The 18384-nt window shown below is 42.9% G+C and overlaps 2 protein-coding genes across 3 annotated transcripts; one reads left to right on the forward strand and one right to left on the reverse strand.

The window, feature by feature from the left end:
* Positions 1-9166: 9166 nt before the first annotated feature.
* LOC139349721 (solute carrier family 2, facilitated glucose transporter member 11) lies at positions 9167-12489 on the reverse strand. The gene has a single exon (XM_070990691.1). The coding sequence runs from the start codon at positions 12371-12373 to the stop codon at positions 10769-10771; it is 1605 nt and encodes a 534-aa protein (XP_070846792.1). The 5' UTR covers positions 12374-12489; the 3' UTR covers positions 9167-10768.
* On the forward strand, positions 12138-17413 carry LOC139349723 (RNA-binding protein with serine-rich domain 1-B-like). 2 transcript variants are annotated; one of them, XM_070990692.1, is made up of 7 exons: positions 12138-12202; positions 13841-13987; positions 14233-14406; positions 14512-14614; positions 15180-15333; positions 15521-15662; positions 15881-17413. In XM_070990692.1, the coding sequence occupies exons 1-7, from the start codon at positions 12186-12188 to the stop codon at positions 15978-15980; spliced, it is 837 nt and encodes a 278-aa protein (XP_070846793.1). In that variant the 5' UTR covers positions 12138-12185; the 3' UTR covers positions 15981-17413. The 2 variants fall into 2 exon arrangements, with proteins under 2 accessions (XP_070846793.1, XP_070846794.1); XM_070990693.1 differs by lacking the exon at positions 12138-12202 and adding an exon at positions 12933-12972.
* The last annotated feature ends 971 nt before the right edge of the window (positions 17414-18384 follow it).

The raw sequence follows: 18384 nt of genomic DNA on the forward strand, positions 1-18384 counted from the left end.
ATACAGACAACAATTATCAACATCCACAACACTTTTCTTCTATTCTTCTTCTTCTTCTTCTTTTTGTGAAAGCTTTTGGAAATGTTTGATATATGTCTGATTTATACTGTTTTTTATTTCTTTTTATTTGATCTTATTCACTTCATTCTATTGTCTTTATTTCCCTGTGCTCATGTCCTTGGCCTTTCATAAAGCAGTCGGTAACATTTTTATGAAAAGTGCTATATAAATAAAGGTCATTATTATTATTATTATTATTATTATTATTATTATTATTATTATTATTATTATTATTATTATGTGCTGTGACTTGCATGTATCAGTTTCCATTCTTTCTGGGAACCTGCATTGAGTTTTTCTTCATGAAGATGCTTTGTCATGCTTCTTGCAAACACCTCCAAAGTTTTAAAGGGATGTGAGCGTCAACACTCTAGTAATATTATTACATTAAATGATACCTCATGAAACTAAACAAAACTGTACTGTATTATACTGCACTTCACTATGCTGTAAATTGTACTCTATTGTACTGCACTGTACTAGACAATGCACATGTTCCAGATCTGCTGTTGATGGACTGACATCTTTTTTCTCCCTTTTAAAATTTATAAAGGCACAGTAATATTACAATACCCCACCACTGTTAGACTAAAACATGAGCTACACCTACATTTTTATCATTATTAATAATAATGATCATTAGTGTTATTTCTGCTTCTTTGTCAAATGCGATTTTCTGAAATCATGGTTTCATGTATTAAAAGTGTCAAAATACAAACATTGACATTGATGTCTCGACATCAATGCTAGCTAGCCGTTGACGGCGACATTAAGGTTTAGCCCATCATTGGTCGGTCCTTCCTCCGTGGCAGGCCGGGAGTGGTGGGCTGCCAGCCGATGGTGGTGCCCGGGGACCCAGGGGCACATCCCACCCTATGAAGGATGCCCCAGGTGAGCACGGGGAGAGCATAACAAGTGTTAGTTGATACATACATATATATATGTGTGTGTGTGTGTGTGTGTGTGTGTGTATTTGTGTATTTGCATATGTGTGCACACGTACACACACATATATATACACATATATACGCAAATTTTATATACACACACACACACACACACACACACCTATATATACATACATACATACACACACACACATATGTGTGTGTGTTTGCATATGTGTGTGTACACACGCACACATGTATATATATATACACATATATACACGTATTTTATATATATATACACACACACATATATATACATACATACACACACACACACACACACACACACACACACACACACACATACATATATATATATGCGATCATCTGGTGATTGATTGACTGATAAAAACAATCGTTGAATGATCAGAACCTGTAGACCATTAAAACTAGCTCTTACCTGAAATGCAGCCCTGATTTCAGCTAATTTCCTTGTTTAGCTTAGCAGGGTATGTAGTGGATATAATTAGACTGCTTCAAAGCTCGTGGGATCTGTTTATTTCCATCGACTAGATTAATAAGGTTTCGTTCACATCCGTGCAATGCATTGAGTGGGTTGGATTCATTGGATGCTAAAACAAATACCTGAATGCTTTCATAAAGTCAATGATGATAAATGTCTTGCAAAACCTGCCCAAGAATTATTCCTGCCCTCTGTTAGCGGCAGGTTGACTTTGTATCAGCTGATGGACACAGCTCTGTTCTTTAGTCTGCGAACATATCATCCTCCTGCCTGACAGGACAACGGTTCAGACTGACTCTGTTTTGCATGCCATTTTGGTCTTTTTCTTATTGCTGTCGTCGACAGCACAACACCTCGACTTGTCTAATCTGGGCCGAAAGCCAGGTCTCTGTTTGACATCTTGACACTGCACCAAGAATATTGGTCAGTCTAGATCCAGTCAATATCTCTGGACACCTTCTCAGCTTGATTAAAATAGCTGCTTTAAAAAGAGTTTCAGACAACCCAGTGCAATTACCACATCACAGGGTTGTAAATTCTGCATTTTAGCAGAGAAAATGTGGCACACGAACTTAGAGAAATGCAGGCCACAGATCAGACGCTCCCCTGTCCAACGCTGTATGCTCTGTCCTTATGGATGGAGTAACCGAGGGCAATTTTTCCTCCATTTGTTTCTGAAAATTGGAAATGTTGTTTCAAAATGGTTTAAAATAGTTCTTAAAAAAAAAAAGCTCTTCCTGAAGGGCTGAAGTGAGTCAGTGCAGGGAGTCATCCACCACAGACCCCGGAGAGGAAAATTTCTAGCAGAGGAGTCCGTCTTCTCAAGTGCCTAGAAACCTTCCGCCAACCTGCAGACATCTCTCTCTCTTCCCCTTGATAACAGTCTGGCCTGTTTTCGTATTGACATGAAAGCAGCGACTCTGACTGGCAGGTTCGTGTTCACCCTAAAAGCATCTTTTCTGTGATCTGCACAAATGGGCACAAATACATCCAGAAGTATGTTGTCACAGATTCTCAGATTGCTAATTCTGCTTTAACTGCAAATTGTTAATTGCAAAGGCTAATTCTTGAACATCTTGGATCATTTTTAAAATATATTTCATGGCACAATTTTAAGAATGTTATCAGACTGAATTGTTTGTTCATTTGTTGTAAAAGCTTTCAAAAGATTTTTTTTTTTTTCTTCTATTTGTTCATTGCAAACACTGGTTATAATGTAATTGTATTTTTTGCAGTTTTCATATGGACGTTCTGTTCAAATGCATAGAAAAAGTAATCTGCCCTCAGGTTTTTCTCTCTATATACTGCATGTTTGAGTGCTACATTTAATTCATAGAAATGGATGTCCATCCATCCATCCATTATCTATACCGCATATCCCTTTCGGGGTTGCAGGGGGGCTGGAGCCTATCCCAGCTACAATGGGCGAGAGGCGGGGTGCACCCTGAACCGGTCGCCAGCCAATTGCAGGGCCACATGCAAGGACAAACAAACATTCACACTCACACTCACACCTACGGACAATTTAGAGTCATCAATTAACCTAACGAGCATGTTTTTGGTCTGCGGCAGGAAGCCGGAGTACCCGGAGAGAACCCACGCATGCACGGGAAGAACATGCAAACTTCACACAGAAAGGCCCCGCCTGACCCGGGGATCGAACCGGCAACCTTCTTGCTGTGAGGCGCACGCACTACCTGCTGCGCCACCGTGCAGCCCTAGAAATAGATGTTTGTCATTCAAAATCAGGAAATCCAGGCAACAGTCAAATGAGGATTTCAATACAAAAATAAAACAAGTGTTATTTTACTGACTCAAAGACAGGTTAACAGCCTCACTTGATGATGATTCCTTGTCATTGGGTGCTTTTCATTCGTTAAATTGATCTCCTCGTCTCCTCCACTCGCTTCCTTTCCTCGCGTCTTAGCTCCGCCCAACGAGGACATGAAAGGGAGATGCAAGGAAGAGACGTGAGGACAGAGGAGACAAAACTCCAAGGGTGCTTTTCATTTCATTTAATTGTGCCTCCTCGTCTCCTCTCTCCTTCGTCGACCCGGAAGTCGTTTCCCCTCCGCCATGATGAAGGATCTTCCAATTGCTTAAATGCACCTGAAGGAGACGAGGAGCGAGGAGAGAGGAGGCTTCTGAAGGAGATCAGAGTGAGGATACACCGGTGTAGCTTACGCGGAAGTCTTTTATTATTTAAGGGGCGTGTCGTATGAGGCACACGTTTGAATCATGGCGGGAGCAGGTCTTCACAAATGTAATCTTGTTTCAACTGTGTCCTTTTAACAACCTTTTAATTCATGCATGTGTTTCTGCAAGTCTAACTCTGTATATATTACTATATGCCGAATGACACATCCAAGTAATGCTGTGCTTTATACTTGAAGACCACCATGATGTGCCCAAAGGTAACACTCCAAAGAATCTAAATAAGATTGATTAAAGGTTTATGCATTTTATTCATTTTTGACCCACAAATACAGTTCGTAAGCCATCACAGAACAATGAAAGCATTAAAAAAAAAAGCAATGTGAAGAAAAGTGCATAATAATAATTCAAGTGCCTCAGCATGATAACAACAGTGACAATGTCGTAATCTAGTCTTCAGACTGATCCTCGGTAGAATTTGTAGTGAGTTTGTTTTGCTCTTGAGCTGCTCAGAGTAACAGTTTAAAAGAAATCATAGCACATCACTTGTGATGAATTTCCCCCACTTTTGCAGTCAGTCTTGCCAGGATCAAGGACATAAAGACATAAAAATACTAACAAAGAGTTGATCCAAAACATCACATTATCCAGTTTCAGGCCTCACTGATCTCGCTGTAGATGCAGGGTGGAGGGTTTTGCTGGGACGTGGGCGTTTAAGTGCTGTTCTGCTCTCATTTCCTCTCACACCTGATGCCAGGACACTCTGATTTAGGCTACGTTTACACGTAGCAGGGTATTTTGGAAAACGGATATTTTGGCCCCTTTGTTTTCAAAAATAACATTGTGCACACAACATCGTTTTCAAAAATTTTGTCATTTACATGAACCTGGATAAAAACGCTGTCAATGGCATCATAACTATGCCAAACCTACGGGCGCGAGTTTAAACATAGGTCGCTCACATGACGTTAAGTATTTTCAGTTGCATGTTGTGACGTTTCGGAACCTAAAATGCCATTTAACCCGGTTTACACACCAACACATAACCAGCGTTTTCAGAAATCACTTTGCCCGGAGTTTTTGAAAATGATCGTTTTCCATGAAAAAACTCCAAACCGCATGAAAACATAGTGTAAACGTAGCCTCAAGGCTCTTATTGGCAGTGTTGGAAAAGTTCACTTTCTACATGAACTAGTTCAAAGTTCAGTTTACAAATTTTAAAATGAACTAGTTCAGTTCATAGTTCAGAATTTAAAATTTTGGACTAAGTTCACCGTTCCAAAATGAACTAGTTCATAGTTCTTTTTTTCCATTTGTTGCTGTGAGCTATTATTTCTCAAAATTATTGCCACAGCCCATATAGAACCACAGACAGCAATTATTTTATGTCTTAACACTGTAACTGTGTCAGATTTCATCTTCATATCCAATTTTGAATCCTTATCCAAACAGGGTTTACTTAGCATTGAGGGGACAGCACTTCCCCATTGCTGCTTTAACGCTTTGTTACTGTCCATTCAGTCCACACTAGTAGCAGCTGCAGCTTTCACCCCATGTGACTGAAGTGCGGATTTTCTTTTTGAAAGGCAAAGTTTGCACAGAAATGTAAGATTTTTCCCATCCTCACCGACCTTGTCATAAAACTCGTTTAAATCATCATACGACGCCTCTTTGCTGCTTTGTCGCCTACATGCTGCTTTCTGTTTTGCTGACGCATGCAGAGGTGCGACACCGGTGGCTGGTGTTGCCAGATTTGGTGTTTTTTCTGCTACATATTAAGGCCTGTTTACGGTGTGTTTTAGCCGGGTTTTCACATGGAAGGCTCTAAATCTGGCACCCTATTGAATGAAGTTAAACTGACAGAGCGTGCCGTTCACAGACACCAGAATGAACGAGTTCACAGTAACGTTCATCAGGCAGTAATACAGTACGTTCAGTTCACGTTCGCCCAAAGTATGAACAAGTTCATGAGCTATCGTTCAATGAACACGTTCAGGCACAACACTGCTTATTGGGGTTTACTGATTAGACCTGGAACCTCAATGGATGGATACACCTCTCATATATGGAGTATGGAGCTTGAGGGCAGAAGGTGGTTTGGTTAGCTTAGCTTAGCTTAGCTTAGCTTAGCCTAGTGTGAAGACTTACTAACTCCTTTAATGGCTTATAGAGCATCATCATAGCTTTTTTGTTGAAAATATTTTGATTGCACTCCAGATGTGTTTGCTCAAGTCGGAGGGGTTGTTAAACATATCTCAGGCTGTGCTGATTGCTTTAGGTCTGCAATCAGCACTGCGTAATGCACTGTGTCTCCCCACACCAGAGGCATGCATTCAAACACTTGTCCCCCAACATTCCCGACATGTCTCCTCTTCAGAAGGCTATACTTCTAGTCTGGTCTGGTCTGAGCTTTCCAGCTTCACCAAGACAAGACATAATTGACAAAATGTGAGGAGTGCAGAGTGTTCCCTTCAGGGTCAAAGACTTGAAATGCATTGAGGCTGATCTCCACTGGATCAGCACCTACACATTTAACAGTCAGTTCAGTCCTCATATATTTAAGTTTCAAGTCTTTGCCTTTTAGTTTCTCAGACAACATGGTGCAGTACTTGATAATGTCCATCATGAAGGCCAAATCACACACTTGCGCTGAGTTTCCACGTCAGATTTCTCTTCTCCTCTCTGAATTCCAGACAAACTGACACTTTGGAACAGTTTAACTTCGTCTGGTGCAATCAGTTCAACGCCTTCACAAATTCTCCTTCTGAATGAGGTTTCAGCTCGCTCATCACAAAACTTGCCTGCAGGACACTGTTTCTGTCAGAATGTGGTCTTGTGAAAGCTGCTTGGGCAGATGACTTCTTACGTGGTGCTTTGTCATAAACCATCTGGTGCGTCAGGTTAGTAACCCATAAACAGTAGCAGCAGGTATGTCTGTCATTATGGGAGAAACACATCAGAAAGTCAGAGGTCAGGAGTGAGCCGGCAAAGAACATATGTGATTCTTGCATTTACCACCAGAGGGTGCAGTTTTGAAATGCTTTAAAAGAATGCTAACACACATTTCTGGCTTTGTGCACACACACAGTTGTGGTGTGTAGCTGGAGTTACTCGTTACTTTAGACATCAAGAATTTACAAACATATGCTCACTTTATAAGATACAACACTGTGCTGTAGATTAAACTATCCAACAGGATATAAAGTAGTTAAAATGTGCTCCACCTCCACAAGCTGTAACATTAAAATACATCTTATGCAGTGCTGGGGAGTAACGGAATACATGTACCAGGGTTACGTATTCAGAATACAAATTATGTATTCCATATTTAAATAGATGGTATTCAGAATACAGCTACATTGTTGAAATCAATGTTGAAATCAATGGATTACATGACGACACTTCTCTGTTTCACAAGTTTATTCACTCTCTAAATAAATTAAGGGAACTCAATACATTTCCCAGAAGCCCCAATATGAAAATGAATGAAAATTAGCTATTTGCGTGATGAGTCACAATGGAGTTGGAAGAGGAGCAGCAGCAGCTAGAGGTAGAGCTGAAGCTGGAAATTCAAATTCAAACAGCATTTCACATTACAGAAAGAGAAGAGAGAACGAAATATAACTTTGCAGTGCAACTTCCTTTCAGCATCCAAAGACGCCACCTCCAACCTGAAGAAGCATCTTAAAGCAAATGATTTTTTTAATTAGCCAGGGGTAGTCGTCTGCTGTATTTTTACTGGTCACCTTGCTATTCTATAGTTGTATCAGTTAGCTACTTGCTTAGTTGATGTGCCACTTGACATTCTCCTATGTCCTGATTCACTAGCCCCGGAGTCGTTGAAAGACTCTGACTGTATTTTAGAGGAAGCATTCCAGTGTTGCAAAGAGCAGAAATGGCATCAGATGATGGTGGTGAACGAAATGCCATGCCCACCACACCCCCTCCACACCCGTCATTAGTGTGTCATTCTTAATGAAGGAACATTAATATGAATATAGTCAGCTGTAACAATCTTGACATTTTTTCTGGAATGTTTTATATCATCCTTTTATGTTTTTATCCTGTGAAATCAGGAAGAGGGTCAGGGAAAATGCAGGTTTTCTTCTGGTGTTTTTTATTTTAAGGTGATAAGTTGCAACACCTATGCACTTAGTCACTCAGTGAATAAAAAACGTTTGAGGTAACAGCAATCTAGTTACATTTCCAGCTTCTTCACCCAGGTTCACATCTTATTAACAAGTCAGCCTTAAAAAAACATGACATTATATCTGCTTTGGGTAAAGATGGGGATCCAGTCTGTTTAAACTTTGATTAAGATGATACTCTCTAATGTGCAGTGATTATGTGCAAATCCTAGTGGAATACTGTACTTCTCTTCACGGAGTCTTCATTTCCTGGAGCTTCCTCTCCATGAAAGTGTGCAGTTTGGCATCACAGTCGATGACAGTCTCCAGCTGCGTCAGTCTCTCGGTGGACTGAACTGTCTCCACCTCGATGCACTCCCTTGCCTCCGGCTTTCAGATCTCGGCCTTTGACATGTAGCAAAATAACACAGACACAGATCAAATGTTGTGGCTCAGGCCTACCAGTGCAGCAATATTGAAGCAAATGACCAATGTCTTTACACTAATCCACAGTGTCCTATATAAGACCTGGAAGAACAGGAGTTAAGGTTAAAATCTGGGACTGCTCGTAGATTCGAGCATTGAAACTTGTGTAAAAGTCAGGGTGGGCCTGTGGCTTAGTCATATATGGCCACAAATAAATTGATTAGCTGGAACTTAATTAGCTGTATCAAAATGAGCCGGTAATCTTAATTAGGATTATAGAAAATGAACAGATGGTGTAGTAGGCTAAGAAATGGAACACAAAGGTACAGATTATTGGTGCGGGAGCTAACAGGAATAAGATATGAGCAGTTGGATGGAGGTCAGGCTTGTTTTGTGCCTTTTTCAAACTACTGTCAAGTTTGCAGGCTTTTATTTTAAGTCTGCGTTACTTTAAATGCTTTGGAAGGCAGATTTTACCTTTAAGAGAAGCTTGTTTTGTGCCTTTGTGCTAGGCTAAGCTAACAGTGTCCTGGCTTCATGTCTAATGGGTAACCATGAAAGTGGTCTGGAGTTTTCTGACAATCAGAGAAATGAAGATGCTGTCTCTGCCCTCAGGTAGTACGACGAGTCATTGTGAAATTTTCTTCAGAGAGCTTTCATTATAACCGTAGGTTTAAAATCCCTAAAATCATTAGCCTTCTAGTTACAGTTCAAACCAGAACATTATGCTGAAATTATGTAATAGAGTCCAGTGAAACAGCATGCTTGAACCTTAGCCTCTACTTCAAAGTGAGATGTTCTCAAACAGCGCTTGTTTCCATAAATAAACAGCATTATGCTAACAGTTTTAACAGAAGTGGGTCGGAGCAGCTGGATTAAAATGCTGAGGAGCAAAGGGAGTAATGTGATTAAAAGTAATTAAGAAAGCATTTAGATCCGACAGGCAGAATCAGTGAAACAAACTCAGTCATGAGGGAGACGATGGCGTAGGTCAGCACTTTTGCTTTTTATTGCTGCAGCATACAGTGGGATTTCTCTTTGAATAAATATCATTGAATAAATAATTGCCAAGTGCAAAATACATATTCATTAGGTACAAAATAAAACCTGAGCGTCATGCAGGGTGATATTTACAGGATCGTTACCGTCATTGAAGATTGTAACATGCTTTGAAAGGACAGTGTCACACAATATCAATATTTCATTCAGTGAGTGCAAATAATCTTCAACCTGCTACAACAGGGGGCTTTTCCCTGTCAGGCAGCAAGGACAGAGGGGTTTCAGGGAAAGACAGGGCAATCTGGATTCTGAATTTAAAACAATTCTTCTAGATATCTGCTGCATTCTGCAAAGGGAACATACAGATGTGACAGACGGTCAACAGAAGGCTTGCTGATTGTGTGCTGACAGCTGCTGAATTTTAAAAGTGGCATCTTCGCCTGGCTGTGAGCCCCTTGCAGATTATACAGATTTGTTTGAGCACAGGGAGGAGAGCAAGCTGAGACCAAAGACAACGGTGACATCTACTGGCTAGTTTGCAGAGCTGCAGCCATAAATACAGAATACAATCATGCGTACACACAGAAGACATTTGAGAGGGGATCATGCTGTTAGCAGCACCAGGAGGATATGAGGAATGATATCTTGTGTGGGAGTCCAGCTATAACACATACAGTCAAGTCCTTAAACAGAGTCTACAGGGGCAGTATTCCCACATGGATGACTGAACAGGAACATACACAAGCATGAATCACTGGACTGAACAGACATGTCAGTGAAACAGAGAATACCATCAGATTGCACAATAAACAAACACCGTTACCTAACCGATGCAGAGATGCTGAATTAGAGTGGAAAATCTTTGAATCCATGCAGTTCAAATGATTAACCACTGCACTGCAATCCCTCTATCACAGTCAAGACCTCTGGGTCTTTATCAGCTTATTAAGTGAGTTAACCACTCGATCAGACAGTTTATCGTTCCCTGAGGTGATCAATAAAGCACACCAGTACAATAAAGTCTTATTTTAGATTAATAAAAGTAATTCAAAATGTTGATCAAATCTTTGGCATAAATTTGTGTTTGTGAGAAGAAATCGAATAACGATGAGTAAAACCAGCTGATTGAGGTGAAGATATAAAAAGTGAATTCAGTCAGTCAATGGACATTTGTTAGTCATGGAAAGGCAGTTTTTATATTTAGGTTTCAGTTATGCTTTTATGCTACAGGACAGTTGCCTCATACAGAAAAGATTATCACGTCCTCGCTTCAGAGCACATCAGTTAGCTGCCATGGTGCCTTTCCTATGTTACCTTACCGTAGATAATAAACAAGCATTGTGTGTTCTTTTAAACACAAGCTCTCCTGCTTCAGTCATAAATTAAGTTCTGCTTGAGGAAGACATTCTAATACTTTCCAGCCCAGGAACAACTTAGCTCATGAAACCAGAATTAAACAGCCACGATACAGAGATAATCTGTCATAAATACGACATTTAGGACTTCATATAATCTACCATTGAAAGTGCATAGGGAGGTCACATAGGCACTGTCTGTTTTATGCCACTTTAACTGGAGGATGCTGAATTTTAGTCCCCAATCTTATGGTTAGGGTGAGGTTCGTGATCCTGCGTCAGGGTCGTGAAGGAGCAGGCTTTACCCAGCTGGTAGTTCTCACTGATGGGCCCATCCAGCTGCATGGCCGGCCTCTCCTTCACCCCATTCTTTTTATCAAACTCTGCAGTAATCTCAGCCAGCGTCTTGCCCTTGGTCTCTGGTAAGGTGAGCCCCAAAAACAAAGCTGACACAAAGCACACGGCCAAGAATGGCAGGAAGCAGAAGTTTCCCAGGCTGTTGACGATGAAGGGGAACAGCATCCCCACCAAGAAAAGGTTCATCCACATACACGAGCCGGCGACCATGTACGCCGCCGGCCGAGCTGCCTGGTCAAAGATCTCAGCGGGTAAGATCCCAGTCACCCCCGCTGGTCCCAAGCCAAAGCTAAGGATGTAGGCGAACACACATGCCATGCTGAGGTAGGCCATCCCACTCACTCCACGGCTCTGGAGGGTAAGAGCTATAGTGAAGACTACAGTCCAGCAAGACATAAGACTATACCCTCCTACAAGAAGGGATCTGCGGCCCACGCGTTCAATCAGCAGATTACTCAGGATGGAAGCGGTTAGCTCAGATGCCCCCGTGCCAATGGTGACGTACTGGGCTTTCTCCGGAGAGATCCCTGCTTCCAGAAAGATGTAGGAAGCATAGAAATAGATGGAGTCGTTGCCACAGAGCATCATTGCAGAACTGGCAGCCATGACCGTTCTGAGCTGGGCTCGCAGGTCACGATTCTTAAACAGGGACCAGAGCGTTGCAGCGGAACCCGTCAATCCAGAATTTAAGGCTGTGGATTCCTGCTGCTGCTGCTCCTGGAGCATCTCCTCCATCTCCGAGACAGGAGCCTCCCCACCACGAAGCCTCCCAAGTGCCCGGATACATGCGTCCCTGTCTCCACGGTCAATGAGGAGGTACCTGGGGCTTTCAGGGAAAAAGGGTAGGGTAATCAGCTGGATCAACCCTGGCAAAGCATTACTAGCGAGTAAGTAGGGCCAAAGAGGCTCTGCGCCCAGCAGGGCAGTGAGTCCCACCACCTGGCCCATGAAGATCCCAAATGCAGTGAAAACAGCAGAGGAGAAGGCCACAGCACCCCGGAGGTGTTTGGGTGCGCTTTCCCCAAAGTACATCGGCTGGACGTTCATACTGACACCAGAGTTTACCCCCACCAGAGCCCGAGCCAAGATAAGCATCTCAAATGATCTGGCCACCCTGCAGGTTAACACAAGCACAGCGCCGACAAAGAGGAAGGAATTATTCATCAGGAGTGAGTTCTTCCTCCCAAAGCGGACTGCCAAGGGCCCTGCTAACAGCGCTCCAAGCAGACCACCCAAAGGGAAGGCGGACACGATAACAGTCCAAACCAGGGTCACCTGAGGGGTCTCCAGACCGATGCCCCAGCGCTCCATGTAGGTGTCATTGATGAAGACCTGGATGTAGCTGGTAGGAGCGTTGATAATTGAGATGTTGTAGCCATACTGGAAGGTGCCTCCAATGGCAGCACAGCACACTGTCAAAGCGAGGATCCTGCTTGAGGGTTTGCTGGTTTGATTGGGCTCTGTGTCGCCTGTGGAGTTCATCTCAGCTCTGGGCGTCCTACCGGAAAAGCAAACGTGTATGCCCTTACTTCCGTGGCCAACAGCGCGAAATGCCTTACAAACAGTAGTGTAAGCACTTCAAAATTTTAGCTTAATAGATAACTTTCTCGTTCAATGTTTAATGTGGAAAGTGTCGTCTATAACCACGCTAACGTTGTTACCGTGCGGTTGGAAGGAAAGTGACATTCGACTGTAAAAGCCGGTTGACTCGTGGTTCGCATTCCTCAGTTTAGCCTTTCAGGTGAAACCGCCGGCAAATCACAAGTGTTTTGCGCATTGTACCCGCCACAACAACCTAGCAAACTGCATCACATGGAAAGCCAATGGAAAGGTTCGAAAAGTAGCACCGTAGCAGTGTTTTTGTGTTCAACTATGACCATCATTATAAATAGTAGTACTAAACTTCTGAGCAGAGATAATGTCTGTGTATCCAAAAATGAAAAGGAACCCTGGCAGTCCAGATTAAGGGGAAATCAGAGTCCCTTTCTCAATGTGCGCTGAGTCTTCTGATTGGTCTGTGTCAAGCTAAAACGTTACATCATCTTTCCGCGACGATTACTGTCGGGAGTAGGTAGAAAGATGTAAGTAAATGCAACCGTTTCAATAAGCATTTCTTGTATGATAAATATTTATGTATAATCTGTTTTGACACTGTAACGCCGGAGTCGTGATAAATACAATATTTGAGTTTCAATTACCCATATTTGAATAAACAACGACATAGGAAACAAATATTAGCTCATTAGCTTATGCTAACATGGGCAAGTGTTTGGAATGTCAGATACCATTAAAATGTCGCTTACTTATTCAGCTGGATTGATTCCAGTGTTTTCAGCATAAAAAAAATACAACTGTATAGTCAAAATTGTAACACTAGTGTGTCGTCAATGTAATTTTCGTTTCATCCTTCCCGTTTGGATTTAACGTGATTAACGTTTTTTGGACCATAGCGCGTGTGAGATTCTGAGCAATACAATCTTATATTTTAATATGATTACACTGTTAAAATTAGAGGGCAAGTTACATAGATGTTCATGTGTTTTGTAGCCAAAGCAATTTGGCTGTAAACCCGAAGAGCCAAAATTATTTTAAAACTGTTCTGGATTTGTTATTTCCAGTTTCAGTGGAGATCGAAATCATATAATGCTTTCAATGCCAGTCTTATTACATGATAGTTGTTTTAAGTTAATCCCATACTGTGGGTTGAACCCGTGGTGTAGACACCTGACATTCATTACTGAGTGTTTCAGAAGTGTAGAAATTTTTGCATAAGCATACTTATGCATTGAAATCTTAGCTACCAACCTGGAAATGTACCTACTAATCAGCTGTCCAGAGGCTTTGATGCTATTTCTTTGCAGACAATCGATGCAGTAGATCACCTATACAGCTATTTTTGTCCAGTGCCTTGAATCCTAACTTTTGTTTCCTTTCTTCTCCTCCCTACAGGGCACCTTCCCCAACAAAGAGGAAGGAGGATGACAAAAGTAAACAGAGAGGCAAGGAGAAGTCAGGATCCACGAAAGAAGGAGCTGATAAAGGCCGGGGCCGAGAGAAGAACCGCACACGGCGCAGTGCTTCCAGTGGGAGCAGCAGGTCAGAGGATACTCTTATGAAACAACACTGTGCAGGTTCCAGTTTGCTCGCATGCTGTTGCGTATTTCATATTGATTTATTTTTCTTTGGATGAAAAGGAAATGTAAGGGGAAAGGTGCTCTGAATTGTGTGATAGGCTCTGACTTATGTTCTGTCAATCCCGTTGGGCAGCGGAAGATAACTAGTTTTAAGTTCACGCCACAACCCGGATCAGCCATTTCTCCTTCAAATCTGCTCTCACTCAGGTCCAGCTCCAGCTCCAGCAGCAGCTCGGGCTCCAGCTCGGGCTCCTCCAGCGGCTCCAGCTCCTCCGCCTCCAGCCACTCATCCAGCTCTCGCTCCTCTTCCTCCTCCTCGTCATCCTCCTCGCCGAGCCCCACCCGCCAACGCCACAACAACAGACGACGCTCACGCTCGAAGTATGGGTCTTATTTTTTTTTATATATAACTGAGGAATGTCTCAATCGCTCACACTGCGGTCATTAATGAGTAAAATGTTAACTGAGATTCAAATCTGACTTTAGGTCAAAATCAGTGAAGAAGGATGACCGAGACCGGCGCCGGAGGAGCCCCACACCCAAACCCACCAAGGTCTACTTGGGCCGGCTGACCAGAAACGTTATCAAGGTGAATGTTTGACCACACTATTGACCTCTTCAGTTTGAAGTGCAGATGTTGCTGCATCAGAGTAAGCTACGAACTGTCTGTTTCTCATGCTCTCAAATGTTCTTCCCAAAACCTTGCTCAGCATATTATTCCTGGGTAATAAAGACTCACAATAAAACAGCACCCGAAAAGCAGGTAAGTAAGTAAGTGAGAAGGTAGTTTGAACAAGAAGCTTTCACTGCTTGCAGGAGGCTCTAATCTAACTGTAAGTGTGCAGAAGCTGAGCGTATGGGCATGAGCCAATGGGAAGCAATTAGCAAGACAGTAAAAGAGAAGGAAAGCAGAGGGAATTAATTGACGTTTGCAGGCACCATTACTTTGTTTATACAGGAGCATCATTTCAACAGCAAAGGAAAGGAGTGCTTATACACACAAGTGATTTAAAACACTGATTAATAATTCAGCTGTGTTACTTGAATGATGTAATAATGTTATTCTTCATCTGGTTGTAATAAAATTATTCTCAGTGCATCATGTGTCTAGATGTACGGGCAGATTTCAAAGCGTTGTCATTGTGCATTGGTAGGATCACATCCAGGAGATCTTCTCCACTTACGGCAAGATCAAGATGATCGACATGCCCATGAACCGCGTCCACCCTCACCTGTCCAAAGGCTATGCTTACGTGGAGTTTGAGACACCCGAGGAGGCGGAGAAGGCCCTGAAGCACATGGACGGAGGTGAGAGCAGCCTGCAGAACAGCCATCCTCTGTGTGGATGGATGACGCAGTGCAGGCAGAGGCTGACAGACTGCTCAGTGATGAGCGTGTTTCTTTGTGGCACTTCTTTTAATGTCTCATTTTGAATCATGTTGAGATGCCAAGCCTTCAGTATTCTTCATTTCCTGTTTTGTTTTTTCCCTTTCAGGTCAGATTGACGGCCAGGAGATCACAGTCACAGCTGTGCTGACTCCCACAGTGCGCCTGCCCCCCCGCAGGCTGTCCCCTCCCCGCAGGATGCCTCCACCTCTACCGATGTGGCGACGCACTCCACCTCGAATGAGGAGAAGGTGAGCAGGATGTGATGAGAACCGGTGCTGGAAACAGTGCAGCAGTGCTTTATTGGGAAGCAAATAATGCAGATTATCCCACAAGTGCTGCTACTCCATACTGTAATACAGTCTGTATTCATGCCCTTGGTCTCTATGACATTCAGCTTTTACTCCTGTTACTTCTCCGTCACTCTTTGTCCGCCTTTTTCCTGACTCCACCTTTCTCTTCCTCCTAGGTCTCGGTCTCCGCGGCGACGCTCTCCAGTGCGTCGCAGGTCTCGATCGCCTGGCCGCCGCCGGCACCGGTCACGCTCTAGTTCCAACTCCTCCCGTTAGTGATAAGGAAACCCCTCCTCCTCCCCTCTGCTGTGTTCTTTTGATCATCGGTGTGACCAAGCGGACATGAAAGAAATCCACATTTCTGTGGTTTAACCATCAGCACCTGAGTGATGAGAACACGGACACCATAACTTTTGCTGTATCCCTGACTGAAGAATTTGAGCCAGTGTTTTATGCTAACATAGTGGCAAACACAATATTAAATGATTAGACACAAACTGGGAAAATGACTGGACAGCAGGTCTCAAGCTAAATGATAAGTAATGATTATGTAACAATGGCAGTTTTGTCGCGGTCAGTAAAACTTTTTTTTTTTTTAATCCTAGAAATACTGTTGAGTTTTGGAAAATTGTATGACTTGTGTGTGACTCAGGATGCACTGTGGGAGGCTGGAAATACACTTTTAAAGTGAAATGTCTTTGATTAATCCCTTCCACCACTTCAATAAGTTTATTAGGCCGGCTTTGGCACTGCCAATGGTCCACTCTCAGCACATAGTAAAACTCGCTGACAGACAGGAACCAAGTTTCAGTCCAAATTTAGTGCAAAAGTTGAAACAAAAGTCCGGTCAGCAAAGAAAATGCAGGCTGATGCACATTTCCACTCACTACTGCCAGGCAATTCGTCGTGGGTGTGGAGTTAAACGGTTTGTGGTGATAATTATCCAGCCATTATTACAGTTATTGAAGAAAAGGGCCCAATAAGCTCAAATGAAGGAGATCATGATGGATTCATGGCATTTCTGTTTGTTTCACAGTTGAATTTGATGAGCGTTTCAGTCTCCTTATGGTTAAGACTTGAATGTGTTAGTCACCTTCCACCAGATGTTGCCGTCATGTTAGCATGGAGCAAATCATCCTGTGGGATCGTATGATTGACCCTAGTGTCCGTGTTCTCCTCACCGACGCAGCGAGACGATCTTAAAATAATCCTACTGTACAATATGTCCGTCAGTTTCAGTACGGTCCAGTGCAATCAGTCATTATTACTGAGTTACAGGTTTTAAACGGTGCTACTCGTCATATTTTAGGTTTGAATCCATGTGTTTTGAAGCCATCTCTTCTCTAACACTGCTCTTCATTGGTGACTGATGCTCCAGCGTCACAGTTACAAAGGCAGCTATACAAGTGAGTCACAATAAGTCAAACAGCCGTGAGCAGCATGAGTCTGCTTCAATAGAAGTCTGAAAATGACGTAGTGATTTTACATTGTCGGGAGAGGTCAGGGGGTTATTGCGTGCGGTGCTGGTGCATCAGGAATGTCTGTTCCTTTTTCCAGCTGTTTTATGAGTCACATCTTCTGATCAGACATTTGTGGTTTTAGTTCTTGGAGTGACAGTCCTGTTAACTTGATCTCATCAGCGGTGGACTGATGTAACATGCTTGGTGTATGTGTGTGTGACGGCTTGACAATAAAGTTCATGGTTTGAACTGTTAAAAGCACATTTTTGTCTGTCAGTTAATTCAGATACATTAGATATTAATGAAGACATTAAACTTTACTTTCAGGGAGGAGCGTTGAGCAACCCGGTCACAAGGTGTCACATAGGGTGTTTCTCTTTATCTAGAATGAGCCATGAGGGGTGTGTGGCCCCTCGTATTGGCTGCATTTATACCAGAGATTTGTCCTCTGGGAAGTCGGAGCCTCCTCTGTGACTCTGTCAGTCGGCCCAGGATGCATTTCTCCATGAGCTGTGGACTGTCTTTCATGTGTGTTACCATGCTGCTCTTCCTTCCTGCTCAAGGTGAGTGAGGCTTTTAATACTAGTCTTTTCATTCTACACTGAACAAAACAGAATACTTTTGTTTTTGCTCCCATTTTTCATGAGCTGAACAAAAGATCCATTTCTCTCGAATACTGTTCACAAGCCAGTCGAAATCTGCGTCAGTGAGCACTTCTTCTTTGCTGAGATAATCCCTCCCACCTCACAGGTGTGGCAGATCAAGATGCTGATTAGACAGCATGATTGTTGCACAGGTGTGCTTTAGGCTGGCCGCAATAAAAGGCCACTGAAATGTGCAGTTTTATCACAGTTTTGAGGGAGCGTGCAATTGGCATGCTGACTGCAGGAATGTCCACCAGAGCTGTTGGCCGTGAATTGAATGTTCATTTCTCTACCATAAGCCGTCTCCAAAGGCGTTTCAGACAATTTGGCAGTACATCCAACCGGCCTCACAACCGCAGACCACGTGTAACCACACCAGTCCAGGACCTCCACATCCAGCATGTTCACCTCCAAGATGGCCTGAGACCAGCCACGCGGACAGCTGCTGCAACAATCTGTTTACATAACCAAAGAATTTCCGCACAAACTGTCAGAAACCATCTCAGGGAAGCTCATCTGCATGCTCGTCGTCTTCATCAGGGTCTTGACCTGACTGCAGTTCGTCGTCGTAACCGA

Source organism: Chaetodon trifascialis, chromosome 21 (genome assembly GCF_039877785.1).
Source record: "Chaetodon trifascialis isolate fChaTrf1 chromosome 21, fChaTrf1.hap1, whole genome shotgun sequence".
Lineage (NCBI taxonomy): Eukaryota > Metazoa > Chordata > Actinopteri > Chaetodontiformes > Chaetodontidae > Chaetodon > Chaetodon trifascialis.

What these genes read in the sequence shown, in the direction of transcription:
- LOC139349723 (XM_070990692.1), top strand. An exon ending in GCTTCCAGTGGGAGCAGCAG is followed by an intron (nt 13,988 to 14,232) that starts GTCAGAGGATAC and finishes GCTCTCACTCAG; the next exon opens with GTCCAGCTCCAGCTCCAGCA. An exon ending in CCTGAAGCACATGGACGGAG is followed by an intron (nt 15,334 to 15,520) that starts GTGAGAGCAGCC and finishes TTTCCCTTTCAG; the next exon opens with GTCAGATTGACGGCCAGGAG.
- LOC139349721 (XM_070990691.1), bottom strand. Translation starts at nt 12,373, where the DNA reads ATGAACTCCACAGGCGACACAGAGCCCAATCAAACCAGCAAACCCTCA.